At 42.5% G+C, this 24,312-nt stretch overlaps 1 protein-coding gene and 3 non-coding genes across 4 annotated transcripts in view; 3 read left to right on the top strand and 1 right to left on the bottom strand.

The window, feature by feature from the left end:
- Positions 1-18,486, top strand: part of PFAS (phosphoribosylformylglycinamidine synthase) — a 37,554-nt gene extending 19,068 nt beyond the window's left edge. The window contains exons 15-29 of the mRNA XM_060780083.2: positions 1,896-2,057; positions 3,098-3,223; positions 3,616-3,747; positions 3,871-4,101; positions 5,175-5,355; positions 6,580-6,663; positions 7,885-8,040; positions 9,018-9,137; positions 10,926-11,071; positions 12,890-13,100; positions 14,776-14,867; positions 15,424-15,538; positions 15,890-16,048; positions 16,193-16,345; positions 17,870-18,486. Of these exons, the coding sequence (XP_060636066.2) occupies positions 1,896-2,057; positions 3,098-3,223; positions 3,616-3,747; positions 3,871-4,101; positions 5,175-5,355; positions 6,580-6,663; positions 7,885-8,040; positions 9,018-9,137; positions 10,926-11,071; positions 12,890-13,100; positions 14,776-14,867; positions 15,424-15,538; positions 15,890-16,048; positions 16,193-16,345; positions 17,870-18,192 (2,391 nt within the window). The 3' untranslated portion in view covers positions 18,193-18,486. The remainder of the gene's footprint in view (positions 1-1,895; positions 2,058-3,097; positions 3,224-3,615; positions 3,748-3,870; positions 4,102-5,174; positions 5,356-6,579; positions 6,664-7,884; positions 8,041-9,017; positions 9,138-10,925; positions 11,072-12,889; positions 13,101-14,775; positions 14,868-15,423; positions 15,539-15,889; positions 16,049-16,192; positions 16,346-17,869) is intronic.
- Positions 18,487-22,238: 3,752 nt separating this feature from the next.
- On the top strand, positions 22,239-22,312 carry TRNAI-AAU (transfer RNA isoleucine (anticodon AAU)). Its single transcript has one exon. It is a non-coding gene; the product is annotated as a tRNA-Ile (tRNA).
- A 455-nt stretch (positions 22,313-22,767) lies between these two features.
- On the bottom strand, positions 22,768-22,840 carry TRNAV-UAC (transfer RNA valine (anticodon UAC)). The gene has a single exon. It is a non-coding gene; the product is annotated as a tRNA-Val (tRNA).
- A 488-nt stretch (positions 22,841-23,328) lies between these two features.
- On the top strand, positions 23,329-23,410 carry TRNAS-GCU (transfer RNA serine (anticodon GCU)). Its single transcript has one exon. It is a non-coding gene; the product is annotated as a tRNA-Ser (tRNA).
- The last annotated feature ends 902 nt before the right edge of the window (positions 23,411-24,312 follow it).

Genomic DNA, 24,312 nt, shown 5'->3' with positions numbered 1-24,312 from the left:
ATATGGTATTTTTATATGGCATCTAATTGTGCCGATTTGTATGCTGCTCTGAGTCGCCTTCAGGCTGATGTGGGTGGGATAAAAGTGACACGAATAAATAAATAAATAATTCCAGTGTCAGCGGATCTGTAAATCAACTCTATATCTTAGTGTAGATCTACACTGTAGAAATAATGCATTTTGACTCTACTTTAACTGTCATGGTTCTATACTGTGGAATAATTGGAGTTGTATGTATTGTTGAAGGCTTTCATGGCCGGAATCACTGGGTTGTTGTAGATTTTTCAAGCTGTTTGGCCATGTTCTAGAAGCATTCTCTACTGATGTTTTGCCTACATCTATGGCAGGCATCCTCAGAGATTGAAGTTGGAGTTTCTACATGTTCTTTAGCCATCTCTGCCAAAAGTGTGTTTGCCACACCAAACTACAACTCCAGTGAACAATTTGAAAAAAAAACTATCTATGATGCTTGTGCTGCTGACATTGAAAGCAGCAGCTACTATTCCTCTTAACTCTGACCTCTGAATCATTTTTTAAAATATTTGTTTGTTCATTTAAAATTATGTCTTGCTCATACCCAGAGGGTACAAACAAAACCATCGGACAGGGCATACACAAGATTGGAAATGGTGACCCTAGAGAAAATAAGGAGGAGCCCACCACCACCACAGAGGCCAATAAAGGGGAAACAGCTACAAAGACCCTCCCTCCTACTCCACATCATTTCCATCCTTAATTACGGAGCAGAAGGAAATAGTGAAGATGGAAAGTAAAAAGAAATGGATAACACTCAGTTATTAAGAAAATTAACAGAATTAATGAAAGAAGAGAGTGATAAGAAATCCATGGAATTAAATCTGATGTTTGTAAGAGAAAAAGAAGAGCGGAAGCAAGAGAAACAGAATGGGTTGTTGCAGGTTTTTTCAGGCTATATATCCATGGTCTAGAGGCATTCTCTCCTGACGTTTTGCCTGCTTCTATGGCAAGCATCCTCAGAGGTAGTGAGGATGCTTGCCATAGATGCAGGCAAAACGTCAGGAGAGAATGCCTTTAGACCATGGCTATATAGCCCAAAAAAACCAACAACAACCCAGTGATTCCGGTCATGAAAGCCTTCGACAATACAAGAAACAGAATGAATTTTAATTCCATCCTGTTACCAAAACTCTGAGAGCGGGAGTGGTCCATTTTCACAACAAAACTTGCAGAAACAAAACTAAAATTACTGAAGGAAAAAAACCTTGGAAAGCTTCCTTGCAAAGAAAGTTTGGAATCCAATAGTCGCAAATAACAAATGAATTGCAGTTAATTATTCTATACGAACTAAAGCTTAGTTAAATAAGATAATGGTGGATAATTTAAGAGATTGCTTCATTCTGCAGTATTACTCAGTTTAATTGATTTTAATTGATTTTAGAATAACAGGGCATATATCTGGAGTCCCTGTTCCTAGGTATGTTTTGTACCACCAAAAATGGGTTTTAATATTGTACCCTTCCAGATAGGTCCTATATCCCAGGATCTGATCCCAGGTTTTCTGCATTATGAGTCCTCACTGCCAGAAAACCTGTCTGGAAGAGTCCAAGATTACTTGAAAAATGAAATAAAATAACAGGATTAGTTACTTCTAAATAATGAGAACGTTAAATTCTATATTAAATATTTTGCAATGCTGACTACAACAGACCAGAGGAAGATAGGTTCCTTACAATAATAAATAATTATTTTTTTAAAGTACATTATGGGAGCAAACAGGGTTGTAAATGCTCTATGGCTGAATCTTATTTACTAGTTCTTACTAGAGTAGATGGATATAACTGCTGAATAAATAAATCTCACAAATTCACTGAGACCAATGGCGTGTTTTCTCCCCCCCCCCCCTTTTTCCTTTGCAGCTGGGAGATCCCACACTGAGTGTCTTGGAGATCTGGGGGGCCGAATACCAAGAATCAAATGCCCTCTTGCTACGTCCCCGCCATGCGGACTTCCTCCATCGCTTAGCCCGCCGTGAACGTTGCCCAGTTGACTTTGTGGGAAGGATTACAGGCGATGGACGGGTATGATGAAAATGAATAGGAGGCAGTTGGGTGTGTGTGCCTTTGTAATTATGAACCAGAAGGAAACTGAAATCTTGCATGACTCCCCTCCTCCTTCTCCAGCATCATTATGATGAGAAAATTGGATGAGTTGGTTTCAGTCTTTCATTAATCACAATTTAGTGTTATGTACAAACTATAATTATCTATAGGAAGACTGACATAACTGCTGAATCTGTATCTATGCTTTCACTTGATTGTGACTGGAGGAGATGGATAAGTCTCTATGAATTTGCCATGGAGACATTATTGTTGGGCAACTGGACTTATTAACAAAATACCCTCCTCATAAATGCAAAGCAGAGTAACTTTTCAGCAACAACGTGAGTCAGTACCAGTAGCCAAAAGTGATAAAAAGAACAAAAACACATAGACCAATGTGATCTCTTCCATAGCAGGCTTTTCTTTATAGCAAAATAATATGGTTACAGTATTTACAAATACAAGTAAAGTTCTTTACACTTCCTTCTTTGCTTCCATGCTGGGCTTCTTTCTCATGCAGATGAACAGCTTCGCTCTCACAGAACCTCCTCTCAGACTGAAATTACACAGGAGCTTCACACAGTAGCTTTACACACACAACAGCCTTCACACTGAAGCTTCACACACGATGGCCTTCAACCTGGGGCTTCTCTCACCGAAGCTTCTCTCACACCAGGCCTACTAACACTGAGGCCTATCTCACACTGAGGCCTTTCTTCCACTGAGGACTTCTCACACTGAGGGCTCTCTCAGACCAACGGCTGCTAAGCTACAGGCACACCTGCTTATATAGAACTATAGCTTTTGCTGAGTTCTACCTCCATTTAACCCTTTCAGTGCTTGACTCACGTGTAATTGAAAATATGTAGTCAATTTTTAATATCTGACAATTATGACATAGAAGGAGAAGGAGAAAGTAGGTGGACAGCAGCCCTTTTGAAACCCAGGCAATACTTGGGTATATATGCTAATTTTGTATAATTATAACTCATTTATTTGGTCAATGGATTCTTCAACAGATTGTGCTGGTTGATGACACCAAACATGCTGCAAGCGAGACTGAGGTGGCCAAGGGGCAGGTGGGAGAGAGACCCACACCTGTGAACCTGAAGCTGGAATGGGTTCTGGGCAAGATGCCACGCAAGGTAAGGAGATGGTTAGGAGAAGTGAAGGGCTTGTGTCCGATGGACCAGTTAACAACACATCCTAATAAATAAATTATTTCTATCTTGGCCAAGAACTTTAGATAACAGTGTCCAGTTATAATTCTTACCAGGATGGGTGTTAAGCATTCAAAGTAATTTCATTCATATCTGCTCAGCAGAAGGGCAACAACTTCCAGCATTCAAACCAGAATCCATTTCCATTGCCTGGGGTTTAATTAATTTCGTATCTCCAACCTCTTATGCCCAATCATGGAAATGGCAACAGATATGACTTATGGATAATGCACACTCTTGTAGGCTTTGCATGCTGTGTGGAATGATCTAGCTGGCTACTAACACTTTGCATTCTTTTCCTGTTAATTACCAAATAGGAATTCGTTTTGAATCACATGAGCCGAGCCCTCCAACCTTTGGATCTTCCCCAAGACTTGAGTGTGGTCGATGCTCTCCATCGCGTGCTGAGGCTGCCGGCTGTGGCTAGTAAACGATACCTGACCAATAAGGTACTTGTCAGAATAAGATATGATTCTCCAGTTCTCTTGGACATGTATAAATACATGGCTGGAAAGTTTTGAATGAATGCTTGCTTGCTTTTCACTTAGTTGTTTCTGTTTTCTTGAGTGCAGGTTGATCGTTCAGTGACGGGGCTGGTGGCGCAACAGCAATGTGTAGGTCCCCTCCACACCCCATTGGCGGATGTTGCTGTGGTGGCCCTCTCCCACTTTGAGACAGTCGGAGGAGCCACGGCCATCGGGGAACAGCCTATCAAAGGCCTCATTGATCCCGCTGCTGGAGCACGATTGGCAGTGGCAGAAGCCCTCACCAACCTGGTATTTGCTCGGGTCACTGATCTTAAGGTAAGTCCTTTCCTCTGCTTTTGATGTACATTGTTCCCTATTTATTGCATTTCATTTCCTCCCATTTCTGAATATCTTATTCTAGAACAGTGGTTCTCAACCTTGGGTCCCCAGATGTTTTTGGCCTACAACTCACAGAAATCCCAGCCAGTTTACTAGCTGTTAAGATTTCTGGGAGTTGAAGGCCAAAAACATCTGGGGACCCCAGGTTGAGAACAACTGTTCTAGAACTAGGTGTAGTTCAAGGGTTACTTTTGGTGTCAAAAACATGTTACTAGGAGAACATATGTTTTATTGATGTTAAGGGCTCCAGATCTCATCTGACTGTGGAAACTAAGCAGGCCCAGCCCTGGTTAGTACTTGGATGGGAGACCACCAAGGAATCCCAGATGCTGCAGGCTATATTTCATAGGAAGGAACTGGCAAAATCATCTGTGAGTTTTCTTTGCCCAAGAAAACTACATGAAATTCATTGTAAGTCAACAGGTAACTTGAATGCATATGCACACAAGTGATGCAATAGATGGTACACACCAGTCTTTTTGACATTAGGGTTCAGTTGAAAGAATGGGTTCCCCAAATATACCTAGTTCTACCTAGACTCTTTGATTGATAATCAAATGCCCTATCATTGGATGTGTGAGGAGCCTTTCCAGTGGTTCTCAACCTGTGGGTCCCCAGATGTTTTTGGCCTTCAACTTCCAGGAATCCTAACAGCTGGTAAACTGGCTGGGATTTCTGGGAGTTGTAGGCCAAAACACCTGGGGACCCACAGGTCGAGAACCACTGCTTTAGACCAATGGTTCTCAACCTGTGGGTCCTCAGATGTTTTGGTTTTCACTTCCAGAAATCCAAACAGCAGGTAAACTGACTAGGATTTCTGGGAGTTGTAGGCCAAAACACCTGGGGACCCACAGGATGAGAACCATTGCTTTACACTGAGGCCATTGGAAAATGGAGTTATCTAGTACAGAAGCAAGGAATGAAAAATAAAGGTGAGGTATATGTGTGACATATACACCTTTTCTGTGTTACGTAGCCTCACCTTGTGGAATCTGTGTGCATTCTTGCAGGACGTCAAATGCAGTGGGAACTGGATGTGGGCGGCCAAGTTGCCGGGCGAAGGGGCAGCCTTGGCGGAGGCCTGCAGGGCCATGTGCTCCGTCATGAGCGAACTGGGAGTGGCTGTGGACGGAGGCAAGGATTCACTCAGCATGGCAGCCCGTGTTGGCACTGAAACCGTTAAAGCACCTGGTAAGACTCCAAGCGCCATAAATTAACTTGGGGATAGGGGTGCAGGACCTTCATGAAAGTGGAAAAACCGAATAAAAACATTTTTTTGGTGTCAGGATTGACTTGAGAAACTGCGAGTCACTTCTGTTGTGAGAGAATTAGCCATCTGTAAAGATGTTGTCCAGGGGACACCCAGATTTTTTTTTATATTTTATCATCCTTGTGGGAGACTTCTCTCATGTTCCTGCATGGGAAGCTGGAGCTGGCAGAGGGAGCTCATCCGTGCTCTCCCCAGATTCAAAGCTCCGTCCTGTTGGTTTTCAGTCCTGCCGGCACAAGGCTCTTTTTAAAAAAGAGCAATAAAAACATTCCATAGGAAGATGACCATAGGATTGCCCTCAAGAACCTACAAATGCCTAGAGAAGGACTCTCTAGAACCCACCAGCAGAAGTTGACCATTGAATTACACTGGAGGACCTATAGGCTCCAAGAGAGAACATATTAATAAAATCCACAAATAATCAAGTCCACAAAGGGTCAAACTTGCAAACATAGGTGGCCAATTGTATTCTATTCCTGTATTAATATCTTGCCCTATAATAGTCTGAGTGTTGGACTAAGACCCTGGAGGACTAGCATTTGAATCCCTGCTGGGCCATAGAAACCCACTTTTTGAATCATATTCTTCACTCAGCATCAGTAGAAGTTTCAGTCTGAGCAAATTCTGCCATGAAAACCCCATGATAGGTTCAACTTTAGGATCACATCTCACAACCCTTCCACACAGCCATATAACCCAGAATATCAAGGCAGAAAATCCCACAATATTTGCTTTGAACTGGGTTATTTGAGTCCACACTGCCATTTATTCCAGTTCAAAGCAGATAATGTGGGATTTTATTCAGATGTGTGGAAGAGGGCTCAGAAAAGACTTGGAAGCACACAATAGCAACAACAACAAAAGTGCTCTCTCTGTGGTCAAGGGTCAATTCAAGTCAAGTGAATTGGTACATTCTTTCAGAACTGTTCTGGCTTATTTTCAAAGTTTTGGCATTAAGATGTCTTAAAGCCTCAGATACCGCTTTTGAACTTTTTATCTTCTGTGGATGAAGCACCCTTTTGATGTTTAGCAATTGATTTCAGTACTATGGCTCTTTGGAGAAACTCTCAGTAGTTTAGGTGGGTGTCTTTGCTTCCACCCCAAGGATTCCTAGCCTTCTCTGATTATATATTTGTCTCCCACAGGGACTCTTGTCATCTCAGCTTACGCTGTCTGCCCAGATATCACTGCCACGGTCACTCCTGACTTGAAATGTCCAGATGGGAAAGGTAAGTGTTGATGAAATAGTAAAGGATTGCTAATGGCTTGCAGTAACCTTGACTGTAATGGGTTATGCATGACCTGCCAGCAGATTGCAAATAATACCAGTCAGCAAGCAGTTTAATGTTATGACTCAAGTAGATTAATATTATGGACTACTAACACTGATGGTTTTGTTAGCAATTTTGAATTGATAGAATCTCTGCAGGCCAAAATGGGATTTTGGCCTGCATAAATAGGAGCATAGTGTCTAGATCCAGGAAAGTCATGCTACCCATGCTCTATTCTGCCTTGATCAGACCACACCTGGAACACTGTGTCCAGTTCTGAGCACCATAATTGAAGGGAGATGTTGACAAGCTGGAATGTGTCCAGAGGAGGGTGACTAAAATGATCAAGGGTCTGGAGAACAAACCCTATGAGGAGTGGCTTAAAGAGCTGGGCATGTTTCGCCTGTAAAAGAGAAGGCTGAGTGGAGACATGATGAGGGCTATGTATCAAGATGTGAGGGAGGAGGGAGCAGGCTTGTTTTCAGCTTTCCTAGAGACTAGGACACAAAGCAATGCCTTCAAACTACAGGAAAGGGGATTACACCTAAACATGAGGAAGAACTTCCTCACTCTGAGAGCTGTTCAGCAGTGGAACTCTCTTCCACGGAGTGTGATGGAGGCTTCTACTTTGGAGGCTTTGTAACAGAGGCTGGGTAGCCATCTGTTGGGGTGCTTTGAAGATGATTTTTCTGCTTCTTGGCAGGGAGTTGGGCTGGATGGCCCACGAGGTCTCTTCCAGCTCTATGAATCTATGTTTCTAAGTTGGAGTTGCTTCCTTTTTTCCTTCTTCATGGAAAGACTATAAATATAAAAAGTTTCAAACAGTTAAATCAGAGCCTGCAAACATTCCTTTTTGGAGAGCAGGGGGAGACTATGGCTTGAATCGCATACTTAATCCTAATTGGAATAAATCCACTGAATCCTTGGGATTTACACTCAGGATCCCCCTTTGCTCCGATGCTAAGACTATGTTGGCCGAAGGATTCTGGGAAATCTATATTGGAAAAGTAGCTTTCCCAAATCCTAATCCTGATGAAGTCCATAGACCTTCTGCCAAAGCATTATGTGGTCATTTTATTGTTAATGGGTCATATATTTCTGGAATCTCTGTATGTGTAAAGGAAGAGAGAGATGTTTTATGTTCCTCACCCATTTCTTCTTGTTGTGGCAACTGACTAGGCATCCTGCTTCATGTGGCCATCAGTCCCGATCGACATCGCCTTGGGGGCAGCGCTTTGGCACAATGCTTCTCTCAGTTGGGACACCTTTCACCAGACCTGGACAACCCCGGTACTCTCGTCTCCTGCTTCCAAGTCACCCAGAGTTTGCTCCAAGGTAAGCATGAGTTGAGAAAGGATGAGAACATCTCCTGAACCTGGTCTGAGCAGCATCTTTGGTCCTTAGGACCTGGTGTAAGTAAGCCAGCATGGTGCAGCATTAGAGTAGGACTCTGCTTGGCCATGGAGACCCACTAAATGACCTTGGGCAAGTCCATATATAATCTGAGGTTGACTATTCTGGAGGAACAATAGATTCCCAGAGAGAACATAGTAATCAAGACCATGAGTAATCAAATTTGCAAAAGCAAAACCCACAAATGTGGTGGACTGACTGCATCTGCCGGTATAGTAATCCATGTTCTGCACCAAGTAATAGTGAGATGTTTGGATCCTGATACACACAGACACATACACACACACATATACACTGTGTGTGTGTATCTACCTACCTACCTCTGTGTGTGTATGTATGTGTGTGTGTGTGTGTGTGTATATATATCTGTGTGTGTGTGTGTGTGTGTGTGTGTATATATATATATATATATATATATATATATATATATGCAGTATTATGTTTGCTTCTCCAAGCTACAAAGAGAGTATTGCAGGTAATAAAATCAGCCCTGAAAACCTATCATAGTATTACTTAGGCTTCTTCCACAGAGCTATATAAAATCCACATTGAACTGGACGATAAGGCAGTGTGGACTCAGATAATCCAGTTCAAAGCAGATGATGTGAACTGGGTTGGCTGTGTGGAAGGACCCTTGGTATTCAAGACTGATTTCTTTACATGTAAGAGGTACAGAAGCTTATTTTTGTTTAAACAAACAAAAGAAATATATATATATATATATATATATATATATATATATATATATATATATATTCTAAGGGGATTAATGCTGTTGCTTCCATAAGAAACACTGCATTTTCTAGTATTGTGGGCTATGTCAGCCCTCACCATATTCATGATCCACTTGGTCCCACACAGCCAAATCTTTATATATATATTTCTCTTCCTTTCCACAGACTCAATGATTTCTTCTGGGCATGATGTGAGTGATGGAGGTCTCCTGACGTGCTTGCTGGAGATGGCTTTTGCTGGGAACTGTGGTGCTCAAATAGAGCTCGCTGCACCTGGAATCAATGGTCAGTGAATTGGAAAATAAAGGCGCAATGACATGGGTATTTATGGAGAGTGGGAAGGTTGCATTACTCTTTGAAAATAGCTGCTTTGAAAATAAAATTCCTATTTTCAAAGCAGCTATATTTTCAAAGAGGAAATTCAAACTGTGTCAGAAGCGGGAGAGATAAAAAGGGAAATATATAGTGGGTGGATGGATTAGAAAAGAGTTATTGAGACCAAAACAGAGTGATATCTTTGAGTAGTTGCTAGCTTCTATTCTGAGTGGCTGGCCAGAGAGAAAAGTTCATAGGATACAGAAAGGAGACAAATGGGTAGGTGTCAGAATGGGTAGGTTTCAGAACTCCTTGGATAGCAGAGGAAAAGACAAATTCATGCATCACAATAAACCATAGTAAAGTAAAGCTAAAGGTTTCTCCTTACAATTAAGTCTAGTCGTGTCTGACTCTGGGGGTGGTGCTCATCTCCATTTCTAAATTGAAGAACCAGCATTGTCCATAGACACCTCCAAGGTCATGTGGCCAGCATGACTGCATGGAGTGCCATTACCACCCCGCAGAATCGGTGCCTATTGATGTATGTTTTCAAACTGCTAGGTTGGCAGAAGCTGGGACTAACAGCAGGAGCTCACCCCACTCCCTGGATTTGAACGACCAACATTTTGGTTCAGCAGCTCAGCGGTTTAACCCACTGCGCCACCATAGTTGAGTTAATTATTTATGGCCTATGCCACAGATGCATGGGCAGGCAACCAATTAGGTGTTCCATGTCTTCGCCATTTCTACATATCTACTTCTGCTTGTTAAAGTCCCTGATACACATGATAATTAGAGACACAAGCCAGTTTTGTGACTTCAGACAAACTATGGTTTAAATAAACCACAGTTTCATACACCAGCGGCATATCATGGTTGTATGCTAAGAAATGAGCAGAGGTGGGGTCTATGAAAACTCACTGTTGCTAGATGACTTAGGCCCCTTCTACACTACCAGATAATCCAGGTTATCAAAGCAGAAAATCCACTTTATCTTATTTGAACTGGGTTATCTTAGTCTACACTTATATAATTCAGTTCAAAGCAGATACTGTGGATTTTATATGGCAATGTAGAAGGGGCCTTTGTCAGCAAGAGGTTAACCAGAATGGTTAACTTTCATCATCACTAATATTACTACTTGATACTAGTAAGATATTAGAAGACTCTGACTGTAAATGGAAGGTCAGCTGCTGTCCTCAGCTTTTTGCCTCGTTTTTTACTCGTGTTCTATTTTGAAATGGTCATATGACAGGTCAAATAAATAAATTATTATTATTATTGCTTGATTATTTTGCTTCTTATCATAAGCTAACATGATCTAGTTGATTACAGGAAAAATTTGCTAACTCAAGAGCGGTGATAATAAAGTAAACTTTGTTGGTTACTCAGTTGCAAACAGAGGCTCCTTCTACACTGCAGTGTAAAATACAGATTATCTGCTTTGATCTGGATTATATAGCAAAGTAGACTCATATAATCCAGTTCAAAACAGATAATGTGGATTATCTGATTTGACAATCTGGATTATATAGCAGTAGAGAAGGGGCCAGAGTTTGCTTCTGAAATCCTGCTTTCATGACAATAGGTTTGCACATCTCAACTCAAAGCAGATCCCAACAAACCACACTATGGTTTGTTATGATGCATTGAGGCAGTCAATGAAACAAGCAGGGCAGAAAAGGAGAGGTATATTTATTTGTGCTCCTAATGTTCCCCCATTTGAACAATCACATTGCTTCTTCCTCCTCACCATAGCCTTGGATGTGCTTTTTGCTGAGGAACTTGGGCTGGTCTTGGAGGTGCCACGTTCAACGTCGGCTGAAGTCTGTCGGCGGTATCGTGAAGCCGGTGTGCGGTGTGTGCCTGTTGGATATTCAGGACCACGAGGCCCTAATGCTGTTGTAAGTGCAGAGGTGACTCACCAAGGGAAAAATATCATGTAGGGGATGGATGAGAGGGACTGGACACTTCTAGGTTACTTCTAGTAGAGATGTAATGGAGATGTAATGGAGCTTGGTCTTGCAGGTTTGAAGGACCAGGACTTTTTGATTAGTAGAAACATCTACCATTCTTCTCAAGCCTTGGAATTCTTTCCAATTCTAGTTTCAATATTAGATGAGAGATTAAAGTCAGATAAAAATAAATTACAACCTACATATCTGTGGGTGATACGTTTCTGATTTTACGATGGAAACAGCAGTCCAGGGATAATAGTGAACTCTGTTAAGATGAATCACTCCCACCAGAATCATAGAATCAAAGAGTTGGAAGAGACCTCATGGGCCATCCAGTCCAACCCCCTGCCAAGAAGCAGAAGTTAGTACTGAAGACATGGAAAAAATAATTTTGAAACTATGATTAGAAGGAATGTGTTAAGTCCTTCCGAGTGACCCAAGCATAACATTGAATCACCTGGCAGATATAGAAAATTCCTAGAGATGACATATTTGTCAGGGAAGTCATAGTCCCACTCTATTCTGCTTTGGTCAGACCTCACCTGGAATAATCCTGTATCCAGTTCTGTCCATCAAAATTCAAGGATATTGATCAAAGTTTTGGAAGCCAGACCCTGTGAGCTGGGTATGTTTAGCTTGGAGCAGTGTTTCTAAATCCGGGGGTCGGGACCCCTGGGGGATTGTGACGGAGTGTCAGAAGGGTTGCCAAAAAACATCAGAAAACATAGTATTTTCTGATGGTCATGGGGGTTCTGTGTGGGAAGTTTGGCCCAATTCTATTATTGGTGGGGCTCAGAATGCTCTTTGAGTGTAGGTGAACTATAACTCCCAGCAACAACAACTCCCAAATGCCAAGGTCTATTTCCCCCCAAACTCCACAAGTGTTCACATTTGGGCATATTGAGTATTCATGCCAAGTTTGGTCCAGATCCATCACTGTTTGAGTCCACAGTGCTCTCTGGATGTAGGTGAACTACAACAATACTCAAGGTCAATGCCCACCAAACCCTTCCAGTATTTTCTGTTCGTCATGGAAGTTCTGTGTGCCAAGATTAGTTCAGTTCTATTGTTGGTGGTTCAGAATGCTCCTTGATTGTAGGTGAACTATAAATCCCAGCAACTACAACTCCCAGAATAACCCCCCCCCCCCAACCCCAGTAGTATTCATATTTGGGTGTATCAGTTATTTGTGCCAAATTTGGTCCAGTGCATGAAAATACACCCTGCATATCAGATATTTGCATTACTATTCAGAACAGTAGCAAAATTACAGTTATGAAGTAGCAACGAAAATAATTTTATGATTGGTGGTCACCACAACATGAGGAGCTGTATTAAGGGGTCACAGCATTGGGAAGGTTGAGAATTACTGGCTTAGAGAAAGGAAGGCTAAGAGGGGGACATGAAAGCCAGGTTTGAATACATTAAAAAAATGTCACATTCAAGAGTGCAACCTTTTTTCCTGCTGCCTCTACAGTGCAATAGATTCAGAAAGATTCCATCTAAACATTAGGATGAACTTCCTGATGATAAGAGCTATTCAGCAGTGCAATATGTTGCCTTGGAGTGTGGTGGAGTCTCTTTCTCTGGAGGTTTTTAAGCAGAGGCTGGATGACCATCTGTCGGGGGTGCTTTGCTTATGCTTTCTTGCTTGGCAGAATGAGGTCGGATTGGATGGCCCTTGGGGACTCTTCCAATTCTATGATTCTAGTGTTGTCAATTCTTCACAATTCCTTGTTAACAAGTTTTTGTGCTTTTTTCCAGGTGCGGGTTACTGTGAACGGGCAGGAAGTGCTGGCGGAGAAAGTGGCCACTCTGCGGGGCTGGTGGGAAGCCACCAGCTTCCAACTGGAGAGACTGCAAGCCAACCCAGACTGCGTGGCCCAAGAAGAGACAGGGCTGACCAAGCGCACAGAACCTGGCTTCACCCTGACCTTTAACCCTCTGGAAGAACTTCCTCTTCTACAGGCAATGGGTAAGAGACAGCCAGGGATGAAATATGGGCATTTTTGGAAGAAGGTATTGGCTTTATCCTGAGATCCAGGAAATAGAGCTTTCAAAGAAGTAGATAAGTAGAAAGGAGAGCGGGAGCATAGCATTGTTGTTGTTGTTGTTGTTGTTGTTGTTGCTGCTGTTATTATTATACCCTGCTTTATCTCTCCCAAAGGAGACTCAAGGCAGCTCAACATAAAAGCATTAGAAATTGAAAACATACAAATATGCAAACATTAGAGTTGGATTAAACATAAATATGTAAAGGTAAAGGTTTCCCCTTGACATTAAGTCTAGTTGTGCCCAACTGAGGGGTGGTGCTCACTTCAATTTCTAAGCTGAAGAGCTGGCATTGTCTGTAGACTCCTCCAAGGTCATGTGGCCAGCATGACTGCCGTTACTTTCCCGCTGGAGTGGTACCTATTGATCTACTCACATTTGGATGCTTTCAAACTGCTAAGTTGGCAGAAGCTGGGGCTAACAGTGGGAGCTCACCCTGCTCCCCAGTTTCAAATTGGCAACCTTTCGGTCAGCAAGTTGAGTAGCTCAGCGGTTTAACCTGCTGTGCCACTGGGGGCTCCAAATATAAATGGTATTTTAAAATTCCCATTTAAAAACGATTAAAACATATTCAAAGTTAAAGAACCACAGAATTTTAAAACTTTTTCATGCGTTTTCAAATCGAATTCTGCATCCAAAGAGATCGGTTTGTATATCCACACAATCTCATGGAAAAACAAAAGCAAGCTAGTATTAAAGGTGCTGCCAGTTTTGTTTTTATTTCCACCTCCCCTCCTTCTTTTTTAAAAGGAACTAAAACTGTTTCACAGTTAAATAATGTCAATTACATGTATGCATTTGCATATAGACAAAAATCGGAACTCGGGTCCAAGAAGTGTACTTTGCTTAATGTTAGGTAATGCATGCATATGTCTTGAGGATGACTTGAGGAAGGAAAGAAGGAAGGAAAGAGGGAAGAAGGAAGAAAGGAAAGAAGGAAAGGAAGAAGGAAGGAAAGAGGGAAGAAGGAAGGATGGAAGGAATGAAAGAAAGAAAGAAAAAAGGAAAGAGAGGGAAGGAAGGAAAGAGGGAAGGGAAGAGGGAAGGAGGGAAAGAAGGAAAGGAAGAGGGAAGGAAGTAGGGTAAGAGGGAAAGGAAGAGGGAAAGGAAGAAGGAAGGAAAGAGGAAGGAAGGAAAGAGAGGGAAAGGGGAAAAGTATAGAAAGTATAGAGAGGATAGAAGGAAAGAAAGAGAAAGAAGGGATAAAATCAATAAAGGGATAAAAGATAATCATCTATACGATAAAGCAGTTCCTTCAACACCCCGGGCAAAGCCTGGTATACTCTAGTATTTAATATAATCAAAGTTTGGAAAAGTTGTTTTTCAGATTACAGCTCCCAAAATCTCACAGCAGAAATTCTGGGAGTTAGAGTCTCCAAAAGTAACCTTCTCAATCCCTGAAAATAGCGGCAGTATGAATGATGATTATGACAACCCAATAAACATGATGGCCACTTGGTCATTTTAAATGGATTTGCTTACTACTACTACTACTACTACTATTACTATTAAAAATAAAAGTTTAATAAATGGCTTAGAGAGTGAGCAGTACAGTCAGGAAAGGATGGTCTCAGGTACTCTTTTCCTTCCATCTCCAGCCCTACCTGCCCCCAGAGTTGCCATTCTTCGGGAGGAAGGGAGCAACGGGGACCGCGAAATGGTGGCCGCATTCCTCATGGCTGGGTTCCAGGTGAGTTGAGCAACCAAGATTTGGCAACGACATCCCAATTGATTGAGGCTTTGGAAAGTATTACATTTCTTTGTTTCTTTACCTCTTTCTCAATTGAGAATAATATTATTTTGACTTCTTTTCCTCCCCCAAAGTGGGCATTTGTTAAAAATCCAAAAGGATGGGAGTTGCTCTACCTTAAAGGTATCAAAAGATGATGATTAGGAACGATGAAGTGTTTATGAGAGGAAAGGACCCTATTCTTTTCCCCTAAGTCACCAAAAGTTGATCACCACTGACCTAGGTCTTTGGTAAAAGTTGTCCACAGAGTTGTGTTGGAAGACTTAGAGATTCCTAAATAGGTGTTCTCTCTAAAAATCTTTGTCTTTGGTAGAAGTTGACCATAAAGCCATGTTGTGGGACCTAGAGGTGGTCTCTCACCTAACTCCAGCAAATGAAGAGCAACTATTATGTGTTAATGTCCCTACTCATTCTATTTCATCTTCTTCTCCTGAAAATTCTTTGCTTTTGTTGCCATTCTAAGCCTTTCTCCTCTTGTCTAAATCCACCCTTGAAGGTTTGGGACCTCACTATGGAAGACTTGTGTTCAGGAGAGATGACACTGGATTCCTTCCGTGGCCTGGTCTTTGTCGGCGGGTTCAGCTATGCAGATGTGTTAGGCTCTGCCAAAGGTTAGTTTCCAGATGGATGATCTTGGACTTACCTTGTTGAAGATGGAGCTCCAGAAGCTTTTCCTTCCATGAGCTTCCATGGGCAAAGTTTCTGTGAGATGTTGTATCATACTCTGCTTGCCTATTCCTAGAGGACTTAGAATGGTTTCTAGACAAAACTTTCAATGAGCCACAGATTGGAAGAGTCACTTTTGGTATTCCGCCTCCCACAATCCATACAGCTGGCATAGGGACTGAGGAGGATAATGGGAGATGGAGTTCCAAGGGTGACTCTTCCATGCTTGGCAATGATCCTACAATGAAATGCCCTCCTTGTTGTTCTAATGTCAACTTTCCATATTTTGTTTCCAGGTTGGGCAGCTTCTGTGACCTTCAACCCTCGGGCACGGGCTCAGTTCCAAGCATTCTACCAACGCAAAGACACCTTCAGTTTGGGCGTCTGTAATGGCTGCCAGTTGATGGCGTTGCTAGGCTGGGTGGGAGTGGACAGCCCCAATACCAAGGATGAAGGTAAGTGAGATGAGATGTTCCTGCCTGGCAGAACGGGGTTGGACTGGATGGCCCTTGGGGGTCTCTTCGAACTCTGTGATTCTTTGATTGTGGGCACACATGGATTCCTGGACCACATCCTCCTTTAATCTGACTCTTTCTTAGGTGGTGCCGTCCAGCCAGGGGTGTTGTTGAGTCCAAACAATTCTGGGCGTTTTGAGTCACGTTTTGTGAGCCTGGGCATTGAAGAGAGTCCATCGCTGATGTTGCGGGGTATGGCTGGCTCCGTCCTAGGCATCTGGGTGGCACACGGTGAAGGTAATGTCTACATTTGGTGTTTATCTGGGGTCGATGGTTTGGGATATGAATTTGAAAAGTTTTAGTGTAGATCAGGGCTTCTTAAACTTTTCCTCTCAAGACTCCCTTTGGCTGTAGAAAATTTACAGGCTACAGGTATATAAAATTGGTATAAAAATCAAATATTTACTGATGACAACTCTTTCAGAAATATTAAAAATTAATGAGGTATTTTTAATTACAAAAATGTGAGTCAAGCACTAAAAGGGTTAAATGAATGCAATGACTTAGCAAAAGCTGCAGTTTTATATAAGCAGGTGTGCCTGTAGCTTAGTAGCCTTCAGTCTGAGGTAAACCTCAGTGGGAGAAAGTTTGTGAGAAGGCCTCACAGTGTGAGGTAGGCCTTAGTCTGTGAGAGAAGGCCTCAAAGTGTAATGTAGGCCTTAGTCTGTGAGAGAAGCCTCTGTGTGAGGTAGGCCTCACAGTAGGCTTTAGTCTACGATAAGGCCAAGTGTAAGAAGGCCCAGGTTAAAGGCCTTATGTGTAAAGCTACTATGTGAAGCTCCTGTGTAATTTTGGTGAGAGAGGAGGCTCTGTGAGAGCAGGCATGTAGCTGGGGGGGGGGGGGGGGGGGGCTTGAGGGGCTTCAGCCCCCCCCCCCCCAAATTCTCATGGTGGTTCGCGAAAAGGCCTTACTGGTGCATTATTTAAACTGTTGTGTTTATTCATATCATGATCTGATCACCATACTCAATATATCTCATATGCATGGGGGTATTGGGGTAATGATACAAAAGGTTTGCTAGGCTAGACCCTCTTTCACTCAGACTCAGCCCCCCTGAAACCCCCCCTGAAAAAAAATCACATCCCCCCCCCCCCCCGCCCCCCGAAACGAAATCCTGGCTACGGGCCTGTGTGAGAGTGAAGCTGATTATCTGCAAGAGAAAGAAGCCCAATGTGGAAGCAACAAAGGAAGTATAAAGAATTTTATTTGTATTATAGAAACCTTGTTGTAAATAGTGCAACTATGTTGTTTTACTGCAAAGAAAAGCCTTCTATGGAAGAGGTAACATTGGTCTGTATGTTTTGGTTCTTTTTTATCACTTTGGGCTACTGTTGTTGGGTCATGCTGCTGCTAATAAGTTACTCTGCTGTACATTTATGAGGAGGGTCTTTTGCTAATCAGCCCACTCGCCCAACAGTGCATGGCTTGCTAAACAGGACTTCTGCAGAGTCCACTGTAAACTCTGATTGACAGTTATTCATGCCTAAAACCGCCAGTAGATGATGTTCAGAAAATAATTTCAGGATCCCTATATTGAGCTCAGGGGACCCCATTTGGAGTCAGAAACCACAGTTTAAGAAGCTCTGGAGTAGATAGTGGAAACAGGATAAAATGCTGTTAGCTTCTGAAAAATATGAAAAATTGACATTCTAGAGTACAGTCTTCTCTATATGCGGTATAGTCAGAACAATAAAGTGACCTTTTTTGGGTCACTTATAACACATAGTGTCTTTTTCCTGACCATCCATCCATCTCCACAGGTCGAATGCGTTTCCGCTCCCCAGAAGTCCTGACCAAGGTGCGCTCTGCTCGCTTGATCCCACTGCGCTATGTGGACGACCAGGGCCTGCCGACAGAAGAATATCCCCTCAATCCGAATGGCTCTCCGATGGGCATTGCAGGCATTTGCTCTCCCGACGGGCGCCACTTGGCCATGATGCCTCATCCGGAGCGCTGCGTCCTTCCCTGGCAGTGGCCCTGGATGCCCAGCTCCTGGCGCCAGTCCATGAAGGTCTCGCCTTGGCTTCGCATGTTCCAGAACGCTTGCGAGTGGTGCTTGCGTTATCCACAGGGCCAGCCGTGAGATGGGTTTTAAATGTGACTGTTTTGTGCCCACTCCCAAGCTGCCCTTGTGCCCTTAAACAGAAGATGGATAAAATAACATAAAACCCACAATCTCTTCCAAGGTGCTGTTATATTCATCCACAAACCCTTCCATCCCTCTCCAGCCTTTCAGAACTTAGGAGGGAGTCGTTGAAAAATGGGCCTGCCATTCTGCTATTGACAATGGGAGGTTGCCGTTGCATAATAAGGAGAAATTTCATTGGGACCAATACAATTTTTCAAAGTGCCAATAAACAAAAATTTACTTTCACAACTATGTGTCTGTTTCTGTAGGAGTGGTATGTGATTCATTGGGAGAGAAATTCCCAGATGGGAAGTGTGTGTGGACTGAGTGACTTCATTTTATTTTAGTAGTGCAAAGTGTGCAACAGTGCACTGCTAGCAAAACTATCTATATAAATAAAAATGTAATGTTAGTTCGTGCTACCATCAGAACTCAAAAACCACTGGGGGAATTGACACCAAATTTGGACACAAGACACCTAACAGTCCAATTTATGTCCTCCACTAAAAAAAAACTGATTTTGTCATTTGGGAATTGTCATTGCTGGGATTTATAGTTCACCTACAATCAAAGAGCATTCTGAACTCCACTGACAATGGAATTGAACCAAACATGGCACACAAGGACTGCCATGACCAACAGAAAACACTAGAAAGGTTTGGTGGGCATTGACCTTGAGTTTGGGAGTTTTAGTTCACCTACATCCAGAGAGCACTGTGGACTCAAACAATGATGGATCTGGACCAAACTTGGCACGAATATTCCATGTGTCCAAATATGAACACAGATGGAGTTTGAGGGAAATAGACCTTGACATTTGGGAGTTGTAGTTACTGGGATTTATAGTTCACCTACAATCAAAGAGCATTCTGAACCCCACCAGTGACAGAATTGGGCAAACTTCCCACACAACCCCCATGACCAACAGAAAATACTTAAGCTCATCCAGTCCAACTCCCTTCATCAGAGCAAGAAAACATAATCAGAGCCCTCCTGACAAAGAGCCATCCAGCCATAGATATAAATAGATATATATGATTCACATACATATATGTATATATGTATACGACAGATATAATATCAGAGATTTGAAAGGGACCCCTAAAGAAGGACAATATGTTGCATGTTCCAGAGTAAGCAAGCCAGACAATTTCTAAATCAATACTGACAAAGAAACAACAAGAAATACTGTTTACCTATAAGCATCAAGAAATCACATAGATTAGAAACCAGCACTTTCTTATTACTTTATTTTCCAAATCACCAGACTGAGCCACAGCAACACGTGGCAGGGGATGACTAATATAGACACGCATGCACACACACACACACACAGGCATGTAGCCGGGGGGGGGGGGCTTGGGGGGTGAAAAGGCCTTACTGGTGCATTATTTAAACTGTTATGTTTATTCATATCATGATCTGATCACCATAATCAATATATCCCATATGCATGGGGGTATTGGGGTAATAATACAAAAGGTTTGCTAGGCTAGACCCTCTTTCACTCAGACTCAACCCCCCCCCCCCCCCGAAACCCCCCCGAAATTTTTTCAGCCCCCCCCCCCCCCCCCGAAACGAAATCCTGGCTACGGACCTGCACACACACACACACACAAGAGGCAGTCCCCGAGTTACAAGCATTCAACTTATAAACAACTCCTTGTTAAGAACAGGAGTGAGACAACAGTAAGCGAGAGAAATCTACCCCTCGAAAGGGAAATTCACTCGTGGAAGAGTTATTATGATGGAGAAAAGGGATCTCCACTGAAGCTTTATCCCAATTTTTCAAAATCCAATTATCACAGGGTCAGAAAATGAGGTTAAACAAACACCACAGGTGTGTTAGCCTTTCCTTGTGCTGTCCAAAGATATATAAGTTTCGGCCTGGACTGCTACCAATATGCAGACGATACCCAACTCCTTCTGCACATGGGGCAACGTCAATTCCAGACAATTTCACCCTATGTCTGGAAGCTCTGTCGAACTGGCTATGTTCTAGCAGACTGAAGGTGAACCCGGCGAAGACTGAGATTCTCTGGCATGGCCGCTCGGCAGGTCTGACTCCTGTGTTATCCATCTTCGATGGTGCGGCCCTATCTCCATTGACCACTGTTAAGAGCTTAGGTGTCATCCTGGATTCGCAGCTGACAATGGAAGCTCAGGTCACTGCTGCCAGCAAACAGGCCTTTTTCCATCTACGACAAATGAGGCAACTGGCACCCTACCTATCTGACGAGGCTCTGGCAACAGTCATCCATGCCACAGTCACGTCTAGGCTGGACTATTGCAACGCCCTGTATGTTGGCCTTCCGATGTCTACGACCCGAAAGCTTCGTATCGTTCAGAATGCGGCAGCCAGGCTACTCACAAGAACGCCCATGAAATGCCATATAACACCAGCGCTGCAACATTTACATTGGCTCCCAACTGAGTACCATGGCCTGTATAAGATGTTAGTTCTGACCTTTAAAATTCTTTACGGCCAGGGTCCATCGTACCTTAGGGACCGCCTCTCCTTCTCCCATCATCAGAGGTCGCAACGACCAGCCCAACGTGACTTACTCCATATACTGGGTCCTAGAGAAGTGCACTTGGAATGGACCAGACGCAGGGCTTTTTCTATTTCTGCCCCTGCCTTGTGGAATTCCTTGCCGCCCTACATGAGAGCCATGTGTGACTTAGGGCCTTTTACTCTCACACTTAAGACCTGGCTTTTTACTAGAGCATTCGATCTCTGTTAATTTTTAATTTTTGTATGTATGTATGTATTTTATTTTTTATAATTTAGCTGTAAATCGCCTAGAGCATTCTCGGATGGAGGGCGATTAATAAGTTATTAAATGATGATGATGATGATGATGATATAAAAGCTGGACTATCATGCAAAAAGGGGACAGCTGGCACATCCTGGGGATCACAACCAGACACAGTGAAGACATCTTCCTTTGTGCTTTGCTACTCTACTGCTGAGTATGCATGCCCAGTGTGGAATGCATATCCCGTTAAAACAGTGGATGTGGTTCTTAATGAGACATGTTGCATGATCACAAGATGGCAACACCCCACACCACTGGAGAAATTATACTGTTTAGCTGGTATTGCACCACCTGACATCCTTTGGGAAGCAGCAGCCAGTAATGAAAGGACCAAGGCAGTGACATCTCCAGCCCACCCCCTGTTCAGATATCAGCCAGCATGCCAATGCCTTAAATCAAGAAATAGCTTCCTAAGATCTACAGAGGTACTCGCAGGAACACCTCAGCAAGCAAGAGTCCAAAAGTGGCAGGCTAAAACCCGGAATCGCAATCACTGATTGAAACCGGATGAGAGACTCCCCCCTGGGCACACAGAAAACTGGGTGACTTGGAAGATGCTGAGCAGACTGTACTCTGGCACTACGAGATGCAGAGCCAACCTTAAGAAATGGGGCCATAAAGTGGAATCCACAACATGCGAGTATGGAGAGGAGCAAACCACTGACCACCTGCTGCAATGCAACCTGAGCCCTGCCACATGCACAATGGAGGACCTTCTTGCGGCAACACCAGAGGCACTCCAAGTGGCCAGATATTGGTCAAAGGACATTTAATCAACTACCAAACTTGCAAATTTTGTGTTTTGTCTGTTTGTTTGTTTTGTTCTGTTAGAAATGTAATATATTTGACTGGCTGCCCTGACATGAGAAATAAAACCGCAGCAAGCGAGAGTCCAAAGGTGGCAGGCTAAAACCCGGAACTGCAAACACTGTGGAGAAGAGTTAACCACAGACCACTTACTACAATGCAACCTAAGCTCTGCCACATGCACAATGGAGCTCCTTCTTACAGCACACCAGAGACACTCCAAAGGGGCCAGCTTCTGGTCAGAGGACATTTAGTATAATACCAAGTTTTAACTAATGGCCTACTGGCTATTCAATTCCTAAACAGAACACATTACAATCAGGAAGTGAATTAGGTTTTTGTGGTATTGAATTCAGCAGGAGGCACTTTGCACACGGCCGGTTAGCTCAGTTGGTTAGAGCGTGGTGCTAATAACGCCAAGGTCGCGGGTTCGATCCCCGTACGGGCCAACTGTTTTTATTATTGCAATTAAATAATTCCCTTTTTTTGCACAGGAAAGAAGCAGGAACCTTCTTCCAAATGCGAATGTGATTTATAGGATCCAGTTTGCAAAGGTTTCTTATTTAATTGCTTTTGCACCATTTGTTATTGTTATGTGCCTTGAAATCATTTCTGATATATGGTGACCTTAAAGTGAACCTATGAAAAGGGTATTTTTGTTTGCTTTTTTTTCATAAGAGGTTTGCTATTGCTATTCCTCTAAGGCTGAGAGAATATGATTGCTCCATGACATTATGTCATTTCTGCATTAATGATGGCAGCATTTGCCTTTTAATACCCCAACACTGTATCAAAGGAGCAATGAAAGTGAATGATACACAAGATTTTACATAATTTTCCAGCTTTCCTTATGCTTGTTGGTATATTATTATTTTTCGGAATTTTTTCAAAAAAATTACCAACTTGGTTCCACTGGGGCTCGAACCCAGGACCTTCTGCGTGTAAAGCAGACGTGATAACCACTACACTATGGAACCTTCTGCTGGGAAGCTCGATTTTCCAATGTTATGAGGACTGAATAGAGTATTTAACTATACAGAATTAGTAATTTGAGACAAATAAAAATAAATAAATAGATAAATAGATAAATAAAAATAATAAAAATAATAAAAATAATAAAAATAATTAATAAAAATAATAAAAATAATAAAAATAATAAAAATAATAAAAATAATTAAAATAATTAAAATAATTAAAATAATTAAAATAATTAAAATAATTAAAATAAAACCCCAGAATGGTATATAGCTAAGAGTGACTGGCATCCACCTGCATTAGTGAGAAATCCAATTGTGCAATTAATTCTGAGAAATAGAATAATTTCCTCTTTCTTTACTCATTATGTAAGGGTATATTACACAAGAGACCAGAAACAATATTGCACACAATCCAACCACTAATAAATCACTGATTAAGTATCATTTCAAAACCAAAGGGAAGAAGATAGAAGAGTCTTATCAATGAGGACGAGGTGGCCGAGTGGTTAAGGCGATGGACTGCTAATCCATTGTGCTCTGCACGCGTGGGTTCGAATCCCACCTTCGTCGACATATTTTCCTAATATGGGCATTCCAAATTTCCAAAAATGTTGTTTTTTATTTAATTTATGATATCTCACTTCTGAGATTGTTGATTATTTCAGAGTGTTTCACGATAAGAGAGGGCAAACACAGAAAGGCAACAACCAAGGGGCCTGTTACTCTGCACCAGTACATTCTGCACAGAGAATGGGAAACCTTGGGTGCATCTACACTGCAGAGCATGCATGGACAAACTTGGGCCCTTCCAGGTGTTTTGGACTTCAACTCCCACAATTCCTAACAGCCTACCGGCTGTAAGTGAACTACAACTCCCAAAATCAAGGTCAATACCCACCAAACCCTTCCAGTATTGTTTGTTTGTCATTAGAATTCTGTGTGACAAGATTGGTTCAATTCCATCATTGGTGGAGTTCTCAATGTTCTTTGATTGTAGGTGAACTATAAATCCCAGCAACTACAACTCCCAAATGTTAAGGTCTATTCCCCCAAACTCCATCTATGCTCATATTTGGACATATGGAGTATCTGTCCAAGTGTGGTCCAGATCCATCATTGTTTGAATCCACAGTGCTTTCTGGATGTAAGTGAACTACAACTCCCAAAATCAAGGTCAATGCCCACCAAACTCTTCCAGTATTGTCTGTTTGTCATTAGAGTTCTGTGTGACAAGATTGGTTCAATTCCATCATTGGTGGAGTTCTGAATGTTCTTTGTACGTTAACTATAAATCCCAGCAACTACAACTCCCAAATGTCAAGGTCTATTTCCCCCAAACTCCATCTATGTTCTTATTTGGACATATGGATTATCTGAGGAGGGCGACTAAAATGATCAAGGGTCTGGAGAACAAGCCCTATGAAGAGCGGCTTAAGGAGCTGGGCATGTTTAGCCTGAAAAAGAGAAGGCTG

This window comes from Anolis sagrei, chromosome 6 (genome assembly GCF_037176765.1).
Source record: "Anolis sagrei isolate rAnoSag1 chromosome 6, rAnoSag1.mat, whole genome shotgun sequence".
NCBI classification, from domain to species: domain Eukaryota; kingdom Metazoa; phylum Chordata; class Lepidosauria; order Squamata; family Dactyloidae; genus Anolis; species Anolis sagrei.
Note: the sequence above shows the minus strand (reverse complement) of the source record. Positions and strands in the feature narration are given on the sequence as shown.